General features: G+C 43.1%; 1 protein-coding gene across 1 annotated transcript; it reads right to left on the bottom strand.

Annotated features, from left to right (window-relative positions):
• Positions 1 to 5,987: 5,987 nt before the first annotated feature.
• Positions 5,988 to 8,060, bottom strand: LOC133899688 (exocyst complex component EXO70B1-like). Its single transcript, XM_062340729.1, has one exon. It carries the CDS (start codon positions 7,967 to 7,969, stop codon positions 6,188 to 6,190), a length of 1,782 nt encoding a protein of 593 aa, XP_062196713.1. The 5' UTR covers positions 7,970 to 8,060; the 3' UTR covers positions 5,988 to 6,187.
• Between the last annotated feature and the right edge of the window lie 3,448 nt (positions 8,061 to 11,508).

Raw genomic sequence — 11,508 nt, 5'->3', positions numbered from 1 at the left:
CTCGCTAACCATGAAAAGGTACATAAGCGACAACTTATCAATTTATACTCCATTCAATTCAAACAAAGGTACAATATGCTTAGATACTTGTCTTGCTGCTCTGGTGTTTGACTGATACTCCTGACGCAACACTCATAGAACTGACATCACCTTCACTCTCTTGGACCATCGAAGCGATGCTCTCTAAACAAATCAAGAATGCATTGCATAAACAAATGAATGATGGAAAAATGTGAAAATGATGCATGCTTGGATAATAATAGTGCATCGTCTTTCGAAAACATTTGCAAAAGATAGCCAAATGATTAGGGTTCCGAACTTTAAAACCCCTGATGAGATAACCTAAGTGTACAAAGCCTTGAAGAGCTAGCGGTTACATCAACGTGCAAGTGGCAGTCAGATTGCGAGCGTGCAGAGAGTTTAGGGCCCTATCAGTCAGACCGAATGCATGGTGACGGTCAGACCACTGATCAACAGTTAAACCAGCCCTAACGGCGGTCTGACTCCTAAATTCAGATATTTTAAACTGCTCTATTAGCGGTCAAACTGACTCTAGTGGTGGTCAGACCACCAGACCCTGCTAGCATCACCTTCACGGGGTCACCAGTGAGGACTCCGGTGAAACCTTCAAAGACGAAGGGCACCAAAATACTCCATAGGACTAAGGGAATACATTCTATGATTGTTTGAACGACATGCAAAGTCAGAACACGTAAAACCTCAAAAATGAGATCTAGACCTAGTATTCACTAGAGTTTCACGGCGAAAATCGAAACGCCGATCGCCTAGGGCTAGGAAACGATAGGAAAACAGTAGAAGGATGTTTACCTCGGTGTAAATAAACTTTGTATTAGATCAGAATCCTCCATAGAAGCTTCGATCCATCGATTGGACTCTCGGACGGTGAACAAACTCACGGATGAAGAAACAACAAGAAAACTCCTCTGACGGGGAGGAAAGGGGGAATAAGCTCAGAGAAGTCCTTTGAGGAGTTTGTGAGATTTCCCACCGTTGATCTCCGGTCATCGATTGCGTTGAGCGGATCTCACCTTCTCTCTCTAGGGTTTGGGGAGGGAGAGAGTGAGAGAGTGAAATGAGAGAGGGAGGGAGAGATAGAGACTGGTCGACCACTTAAGGGGTGCTTTTGTTGCGCTCTTGCAGTCAGATCGTGAGAAGGGTTGGTTAGACCACGGGAAGCCTATGTGGCTATCCACCTGGCGATCAGACCGCGATTGAGCCTGGTCATACCGCGAGAAGGGTTTTTGCTAAATTTTGTTATAATTTTTTCTTCTTTTCTGTCTTTTTTATTTTCTTTTTTTTCTTGAAAGTATTTAGAGTCTTTCTATCTCTTACTATACTATTTTCACTCTTGAAATGTCCAAAATAAAAGCTAGCTTCATAAAACATATCGCTATAATAATTATGCATGCTTAATCTATAATTAACGTTTTAGGATGTAACACTCCGCTTCCCTCCCTGCATGCGTCGGCGACCGGCCTCGCCATCGGCCATGTCCTGCACAAGTACGCGTTGAAGCTGGCCCTCTCCGCTCTCAATTTTAGATGCAATCTGTATGATCCGTTCATCTCGGTTCCAGTGATACCAATCAGGTCACGACAGGGTTTTGCCACCGCTTGGTCGCCGCCAATGGTCATCTGGTGGAACCGTGCTCCCCTCTCACCATTATCCATCTTTGCCGAAGACATGTACGCCATGCCATCGGAGGAGAAGGCTGCCGATAAGAGCACCCCCGTGCTGACAAGGACTGACGTCGTGAGATTCCAATTGCACGGGCGAAGCTCGGCTGGTGGTTCTGCTCTTGGCGCCCAACGCAACATCAGCGATGTTGTCAGGAAAACCCAAAAGGCTGGGGTCTTCAGGGCTTGTTCAGCATAGCCACACGATGCTGATTGGTTTGTAAATTTTCTCTGCATCTTCTTCACGATCAATGCCTATTTTTCTCCTTCCATTTTTTATAAATGTCCGTGTGTTTCAGACTTTTGCCACAAGAATTTAGGAACTTCTGTCACTGAGGATGGTGATACTTTATTACTCCTGTCTATCAGGTAGTACCAAAATACATCAGATTCTGTAATTAATTGCTTGAGTAGTTGAGTATGATTTGACAATCTTGTACTACTCCTACTACCGGTTTTTTTTTAAAGAGACAATCTTATAGGCACCATGCCCAACACTTGCGAGACAATCTTGTGTTGGTTTGCATGCATGCATATGTATTCGTATTGGTGGATGAGGTCAGTATGCAGAAAAAGAGGACAAAACTAACGAGTACTTAAGAGAATAAATGAGGGAAATTTAGTCAGTTTAACCAACTTATTGGTTCAAGTGCCCAAACAAAATACGCCTGTAAAACCGAACAGAGGGAGTATGATTTACCTTAAATTGCTAATTTGTCTCATGCATGTGTGCACATGTATGTCAATTCGGACTTCAAATGGATATGAGCATGGCTAAGACAAAATACACACTGAAAAGATACCAATCCAGTTCATGTCTTCTTTAGCGGCATATTATACTCACACTTTGGTTTTCATGAAAATATTTACCATTTCATGGTGCATGGCAAGAAGAGATAAGGTCCACTTCTTAATTGAAAATATCATATTTGCATAGCGATGTGAAACATTTAAATAATGACTAGCTGGATAAAGCTTATGTTAGGAATTGCTTTCAGATATGAGTTAATATAGTACGATGAGATAACATCCACTTCTTAATTGGAATGCCTTTCAATTTGTCTCCTTCTAAGCATTAGTGTATTCTCTTACTATATTATTAGATTTTGGATTATATGTATTTAGTCCATTTAATTTCACTGTGTTGACATGAAGAACGATGTTCCTCTAATTGTAATTAAACTCTATTTATAATATTTTACACATCTCACTTGCCAATATTTCTTTGTAGTACATCTTATTAGACATTTTTCTAGTATTAGGCTTGCCCATTATTGCCATTTTCAAGACTTAATGATTATTGCGTTCTAGGGCTCCTGATGTTTTTTCCCTCTGAAATATTGTCACACTTGCCAAAGTTGTCTCTCTCCTAAATCTTCATTTCTTATGTCTTTCCGTCACTCTTACTGATTTAGTGACCCATGCCTTAGCTTAAGATATATGACTGCCAAGTTATGCAGGTGCTGTTTTTGCCGTCGTCTAGCCATGGAGATGTTCGAACAGCAAGCATGTACGAACATGGAAATCATTGGCCATAATTTTTTTATTTCCATTGCAAGGCACAAACATTTGGCTATTCGCATTGATAAGGTACTAATTTTGTATGATGCACTTTCGGTACTACTTGTTCCTGTGTGTAATGATGGATTAGCATCTTGACACAATATCTTGCAGACTAAAGTGGTAAGTGCGCTAATACATGTAGTAGTAGAGAAATACCTCAGTATGGAAAGTAAAGCATAGCTGGCTAGGCTTGCTTGTTCTCTTAGAAATGCATAAGTCATATATGTAAATGACCTCATTTTCTGGTTCATAACTAAAAACATCTAGCAAGAAGATGTGCCTACTGGTTGATTGTGTGGTGTGCATTACTTTACCCAATCAATTATATTAATTTGTGAAATATTTTTGCTCTCGTTATAACGCACGGGTATATAATAAAAATAAAAAAGTTCGCTGGAAGGCTCTCTAAAGCGTTGGTCATGTCTTGCCGTTTTAGCACTGCTTGGATATGGAATCAGAAGATATCAAGGTAACAACTAGCTTCGAAATCCGATGAGTTCACAGCATCTGCCATATCATGTCACCGTCTTTGACAATGGACATTAGTAGCTGCTGATACTCTGCATTTTCTCTAGAACATTCTCTGCCATTGAACCAAACGAAACCTGAGCTCAGGAGTGGATATTAGGAGCCCCTCAAGACTCTCTCTCTCTCTCTTACAGGAGAAGAAGTGGAAAAAGAGGGAGATGAGATGGAGGAGGAGGAAGAGAAGAGCAGCCTCTACTTGTTTCATCTGCCTCCGCCACTGCCTGAGCTCATACTGACGCCCAGCAAGGTCTGCGAACCCTGTTACGCTTCTGAATTGTAAAACCTCAAGGACTCTCAGGACCTAATTCTTTGATGCTGTAGTGAAAATTATCCTATTAGATTATAATTATAATTTTAGTGATTAATAGTAACATAGCAATAAGACTAATATGTTTATCAAGAATATATATTAATAAGTCTTATGGATGTAATACCTAAAGAAGTCATCGTAGCTGGGACAAAATTGAATTGAATTGGAGAAGTCCCATGAAGATTTGCCTCACCGGATAGTCTGGTGCTTTAGGTGTTGAACTCATCGAAACATATTTGACAAAAGGGGATAGAGGTCTGAAGACCTTACCGGAAGGTCTGGTGATTAGCAAATGTGCTTACCGGAGTAATTCTTCCAAAGAAGGGTGTCGTGCTGGAGAATTAAGGCTAAACCTCACCAGATAGTCCGGTGATCAAAGCATGACAACATCAGAGTATTTTTGTCCAGAAGGCAGAATGAAACAACCCACCGGATAGTTCGGTGATTAGAGGAAGATACATATCGGAGAATTTCCACCAAAGAAGGTTACAGCCGTGGAAGATCGAAGATCAACACTCCGAAAGGCTCAGTGATGAAGCAAGACTACACCGAATAATAAATAGTACAAAGAGGCATAACAAAGTTTAAGGCATCGGATAGTCCGGTGATGAAGTGATGAGCACCGGATGCTAACACCCGAGAAACTTACACAGAGAGGATGCAGTTGGCTCGGATGGTTCATGATAACTCACCAGATAGTTCAGTGATGGAGATGAAATATACACCGGAGTGTCTAATATTCACAGAGCCTTGAGTGAGGTTCCAACGACTAATTATGAGAGTGTACTCACCGGATAATCCAGTGTTACTACTATTATTTTCACCAGATCATCCGGTGTTAACAACTTTTCTGAGCCGTTGGGTTAATAGCTAGTGCACGGGTTTGAGGCTATAAATACCCCTTCCACTTAGTCATTTAAAAATGTGACATGCTGCTGGAGTCTAGAGGAAGCTCATACACACCTAAGAAGACATCCAAACCATCAAAATGCTTAATGTGATTATCCAAAGCGATTAAGCACAAGATTAGTGAGTTATTAGTACTTATATGTCTAAAGAGAGTGTTGCTACGTGGTTGCTACCTAGAGAGTGGATCAATGAGTGATCTAACTTTGTACCAAGTGGTACGTCGACACATTGAAGTCTTGGTGACTTCGATAAGCTTGTTGACCCCCCGACTTGGTGTAGAGCGGCGACGAGAAGCGTGTACAAGGATGCGAAGACCCTTACCCTTAGTGGCTCAAGCTCCGAAGTGATCACAATAGCAAGAAACCGAAAGAGACACTAGTGGTGAGATCTTGTCTTGGTGGCTTGGTGGCTGATCCAGGTGAAGACCTGTCTTTGTAACTTGTGGCTTAAGAGCCGTGACTGGATACCGACCGGGTGCATATTTTTTATAGAGCTCCAACGTGGATTAAGGTGTCATTCATGCTATCGATACCATGAGATAAAAATCTCTTGTGCCGAGTTTAATCGCTCTAACTTATTTATATTTTCGTATTTATATTTTTTAATTTATCTTTTTAGATAGATTACAAGCATTTTGATTGGTAGAGTAGACTTACTAGATAAATTTAAAGTATATTTAGATAGAAATAAATATAATTTTATCTTATATAATTTTTAGAGTCAAATAAATTCTAAATATCCTAATTTACTCTCAATTTACTCCTCTTAAGGGGTCACCTATCCCTTTGCGTCTGAAGGGCAGAGCGGTGCTAAGAAGGTCGACATTGTTGAGCACACAAGCATCACTAAAGAACAGAGGCACAACACAAGTGAAGCCATTTTTGCTAGTGCCAAAGCTATCAATTCGATTGCGCGTGGAGGTAAGGGCGATTGCTCCTCATGCTGGCCATGACTGCTCACTGAATAATTTGACACTCGAAGATCAAAGAGAAAGTACGATATATACACTCCTTAGCGTATATTTACATATGTGAGCTGTGGCTTGATTTATGTGAATATGAAACACAAGAAACCTACAAGAGAGGAAGAATCAACAGCTATGGAATCAAAAAGAAACTATGCAAGGATCACAATGCACGCATGACCTGATCCTGACGGATGATCCTCTCTCTTCTGGTGATCACCTGACGAACTTCTGCACGCCTTCGAAGAAATCCAGCATGTAGTTCTCGAGATCCTCGAGGCTGTACTTGACGTGCCTCGCCGGGAGACGGCTCGCCCGGCCGAGGAACGGCCGGTACGCCGGGATGACCCGCTCCGACACGGCGATGCGCAGCTCCTCCCGGAGCTGGGGGTGGGACACCTTCCAAGCCGTCTGGGTCCGGTACAGCTCCTCGAACGCGGCGTTGAAGCTCCTCGCCTTGTCCCTGAGCGCCTTCTGCGCCGCCGACGTGTTCGCCGGCCCGCCGTCGTCGCGAAGTAGGGATAGAACGGCGATCCAGGACGCGCGGAGGTAGCCGGCCTCGTACTGCCGGATCTGGCCGCGGTGCCGGCGGAGCCAGTCGTCGCCGAGGAGCTCGCGGAGCGGAGGGGACTCCATCACCTTCTGCACCACGTAGTAGAGGTTGTTCATGAGGAAGATGTTCTGCAGCCCGGCGTCGTCGTACAGTCGGGACTTGTCATCGATCTTGCGCAGGAGGAGCGTGAGCAGCTCGCGCATGCAGCGCGCGGACGGCGTCGGGGCTGCGGCGCCGTCAGTGGAGGCTTCGACGGTGTCATCGAGGCCGCCGTCGCCGAGAATCGTGTCCAGAGTGCTGCGGCAGTCGGCGAGGAGGCCACAGTAGTTGAGCACGTAGCGGGCCATGGGGTGGATCTCTCCACCGTTCACGGGCCTCCGTGACGCCTCTCCGTGGATGGCGTGGCTGAACTCCTCGATGGTGTGACACACGGTGGAGCCCAGCAGCGCAACGGCGCTCGATACCTCGCCCGCGATGAACTCGCGCGCGGCGCCTCCGGCGAAGAGGGCTTTCAGTTCTTGCTGGACGTCGGTGAGCGCCTCGTACATGCCGAGCGTGCGGAAAAGTTTCTCGACGGCGCGCGCTGACATGGCGACCGCGTCCGCGAAGCCGAGCAGCTGCAGGACGCAGCCCCTGGCGACGTCGGCGAAGCACTCGTGGCCGAGCTCCTCGTCCGACTCGAAGACTTCGTCGCAGAGCCAGAGCTCGCCGGCCAGGAGGGTCCTGACCACGACCCTGACGGCGTGGCTCCACCGCCGCATCATCTGGTCGAGGACCGGCCACTCCATCTTGAGCACCTCCTCGATAGCGACGGTCTCGACGCCGAGGTGCGCCACGGACTCCGCGAGCGCGTTGCGGCGGACAGCGACGTAGACCTGCGCTAGCTCCGGGCCGTACCCAGCATGCAACATGCGGTTCGCGAAGCCGCGGATGGATGCGGCAGCTTGCGGGGAGAGCGCGCCGTGGCGCGGCGACGCGTACGGCGTCGAGTCGTCGACGTCGTCCGACGGCAGAGAGAGGCGCCGCAAAGAGGAGCAGAGCAAGGAGCGCACCTCCTCCTCCAGGCGCGGCATGGCGGCGTGCACGGCAGCGGCGGCGCGGGCAGAGTGAGGCGCCGCTGCGATGGCGTCGTCGACGGCGTACAAGTAGTCGGTCATGCCGGACGACGACGACGACGACGAGTTGCACCTGCGGATGACATCCACCGCGGAGGCGATCAGTTCCTCCTCCTCCTCGTCATAGCCGCGGCCAGACGCCTCCTCGCCGTCCTCTGGAGACGAGAGGGGGAGCAGGCGGGAGTTGTAGGTAGCCAAGAAGCGAATCATGTCGTCGGCGGCGTTCTTGGACACAGCCATGCTCTTCACGATGTGCTTCGCGGCGGCCATGACCCTCTCCTGCCCAGCGTCCGTCGCCGCCGGTGGCGACGAGGACGACGCGCTCGCCATGGTTGCAGCCTTCGTGGGAACAAAAGGAGCAGTCTTTCTTGGTCCTCGCAGCGATTGAAACGCCAATTTATTTAACTATCTTAGCACAATTTGTACTTACCTTCTAAAAAAACAAAGATCAAATTGGATGCTTAAGACCGTGTCAAATGAACGCACTGGCACTTGTCATATCTATTGGACAAAGTCGTACAGATGAATGAATCATACGGCCTATTTTTTTAAAAAAATTGGGTTTATCGGTCCTATATAAAATATGAGTTATTTTATGGATTATTTTCTCTACTTTTTTATATTTAATAAAAAAATTAAAAATTAAAAATTTATTCATTTTTACCGTTCATCATATTTCGGTTGATTTTCTGTCTCGTTATCGGCTACGGATATAATATTTATTTTACTAATAAAAATAAATAAAAAAATAGTAGAGAATTTAGTGGATAATCACTTCCTAATGTTTTAGATTATATATGAAATCAAACTGCGATATCGCTTCTAACGTATTCATTTAGCGGTACTCTCATAATATATTCACATTTCTATATCTTAAATTTATATTTAATGTTATCATATGTAATATTTATATTTTTATTATAACATATAAACTTTTAGCTAGTTGACGTTTAGACGTAGGCGGTTGCTGAACAAGTTCGACAGATAAGTACTCTAGTAGATTCGTATGAAGCTAGGTTCCACGAGCAGATGTCGACGGCTGCAGGCTGCAGAACAGGTTTGTAGGATGTGGAAATCTCATAGCAACTTCATAGGATTTGGAGCATGCAGACTTGTGGGCTTAGAAATTTAGAATACACCCGATGCTACCTATCCTGTGAAAATTTAGAATAAACCTTTCCGTTCTTGAGATATTTTCTTAGAAATTGTCCCGCTACTTTATGCGACAAAATTTTCCGAAGTACAAGCGCTAAAAATGTCTACATTTAGACCATTTTGCTCTCGCCGATGCAAGAATTTTGTACCGTCTTTTTCGAACTTGCAAGAGCCTGTGCTTGGTAATCTATAGCTGCTTCCTTTGGTAAACTTGATCGGTTTTGCTCTGTGTGCTGAACAGACATGGCCAAGGCAATTTGTTTCAAGCAATTGTTCCTGTGGTTTTCATAGTTAGCATTCTGAGCCGTCGATTTCCTAATCCACGGCTCAGCGACGGCCCCGGTGAACCCTGGTCAATGGCCATTGTATAATTTTTTTTACAAAGTCAATTGTCAACGGTGACTCGGTCTGGGGTTCGACAGCTTGCTTCTTGGGCCCACTGGCTCAAAAAATGCCAGAATATTGGGTCCACCATGTGTCAAATGGCCTAGAAGGCCAAGAAAAGTATGTTCAGATCAACTTGATCCGTCGCGAAATATCCTTACCCCTAAACTCTAAAAGTAGATTAATAAATTTTATTTTCGGCTTGCTTGGCCATAAACCAAGAACAATAGCCAGGATCAAACAAGTGTTTCATAGAGAAAAAAACAGAGATTAAGCATTTGTTGTAATTCTCAATTTTTTTGGCCCCAAAATTGGGCAACACCATTCATGCTAGTACCACCCAAAGTACCATTGCGTACCATTTTTTCTCACTAAATAAGCAAAACGCAAGTATACTATAGGATCGTGTGTGGTACTAGTGCTAGTCGCAGTCACTGTCTTTTCATTAATGAGTCTTGATCGTCAAGTCCGGGTTTGATCATAAAGGCATTTGATACCGACTGCCTACTGAAAAACGATATTAGAAATGCAATTTCGCATCCTTACACAGTCACGATGTACCTATACTCGTTCATGTGTTGATTCTCTTACATATTTTATAATATTTTTTTTATCTCATATTTGAGTACGAGTCTCAATATAAATAAATATTTTATTTCTGATAAGATATGCGTCCCTAACGGCTAATAGAATTTTTGTGTTCATGTCCAATACGGTTATGTGTATCATAGTTGGGTGCCATTTTCTCCATTTTAATGTGGATTATATACCCTCTCTCCAACCATCAAGTCCTTGTCTCAAACACAATTTTATAAAGAAAAAGTCTTTGTCTCAATTTTTTTAAAAGGTTGATCTTATTACTTTGTTTAGGCTTTGACATTCTCTCTGATTTGTGAACTTTAGTTAGTTTGTCAATGCAAGCTTGGTTATAGAATACAGCAACATCAGTAGAGAAACAGAAACTCGTTACTTGCAACGAATCCAAATAAACTCTTGCGACAAATTTGGAAGTTTGAACCCTTAATTGATGCATTTTCATCGAATGAGCCCCCAATTTGTTTGATTTTCTCGAAGCAGGCTTCTCTAATCAAAGGTTAAGAAGATAAAAACCTGGCCCAAACTTTTTTTATTTTTATATAAAATATTATAAATATATACGTTTATTTTGAAAAATTACAAATATACACTCCTAGCAACGGAAAACAAGTTTAAAAATAAAAATATTACATTCAATGCTCTTAAAATTCAAAACAATATCGAAATATTTATGAAAAATTCTAAAAAAAATTATGCGATGTAGAGGATGCTATATTTTAGATCTCCAAAAATTTCCATGTCAATTGTCAGCGGTTACTGGCAGTTTGCTTCTAGGGTCCATCGGCTAAAAAAATGCAAGAAATATTGGGCCCACCAAGTGCCAAATGGCCAAGAAGTCCAAGAGAAAAGATCCTTGTATAGACGGAGTCCAAGTGGAGAATGTTTCATACCAACTTACCATGTAATTAGGGATTAAAATTTTATTAAAATTTCACAAATTTCACAAATTTTAGAGAGAAATGAAATATCTAAATTTGGAATTTTTTATTAACATGTGAGACCCACGTAATAGATGACGAAAATTGACCAAAATTTCAACAAATATTCACAAATTTTGATCTTTTCGATGGTGAAAAAAAATGTAAAACAAATTTAAAATTCCTGCCAGTCACCACCGAGATTAAACATGTGTTGTAATTCTCATTTTCTTTGGGCCCAAAATTGGGCAACACCATTCATGCTAGTACCACCAAAGGTATCATTGCGTACCATTTTTTTCTCACTAAATAAGCAAAACGCAAGTACATTATAGGATCGTGTGTGGTACTGTGCTAGTCACAGTCACTATCTTTTGATCAATGAGTATTGATCGTCAAGTCCGGACTTGATCATAAAAGCATTTGATACCGACGGCCTAACGAAAAACCATGTAGTGGATGCAACTCCACATCTCCTTACTACGACTTATCTATGGTCATACATATCTTTCGTATGATATTTATATAGTTATATATTCGTTGATTCTCTTATCTATGTTATAAATTTTCTTTTGCACATACTCTTTCAGCATAAATCTCAACGCAAATAAACAGTTTTAACAAGACATGCATCCGCAAGAGTTACTAGAATTTGTGTTCGTGTCTAATGCGGTCATGCATATCATAGTTGGGTGCCGTAATGTAGATTATGTACCCTCTGTCCCAACAAATTGGTTGATCTTATTACTTTGTTTAGGCTTTTGACATTCTCTCGTGAACTTTAATTAGTTCCTCAATCCAAGCTTGGTTATAGAA

This window comes from Phragmites australis, chromosome 18, assembly GCF_958298935.1.
Source record: "Phragmites australis chromosome 18, lpPhrAust1.1, whole genome shotgun sequence".
NCBI lineage: Eukaryota > Viridiplantae > Streptophyta > Magnoliopsida > Poales > Poaceae > Phragmites > Phragmites australis.
This window is presented reverse-complemented; position numbering and strand designations above follow the sequence as displayed.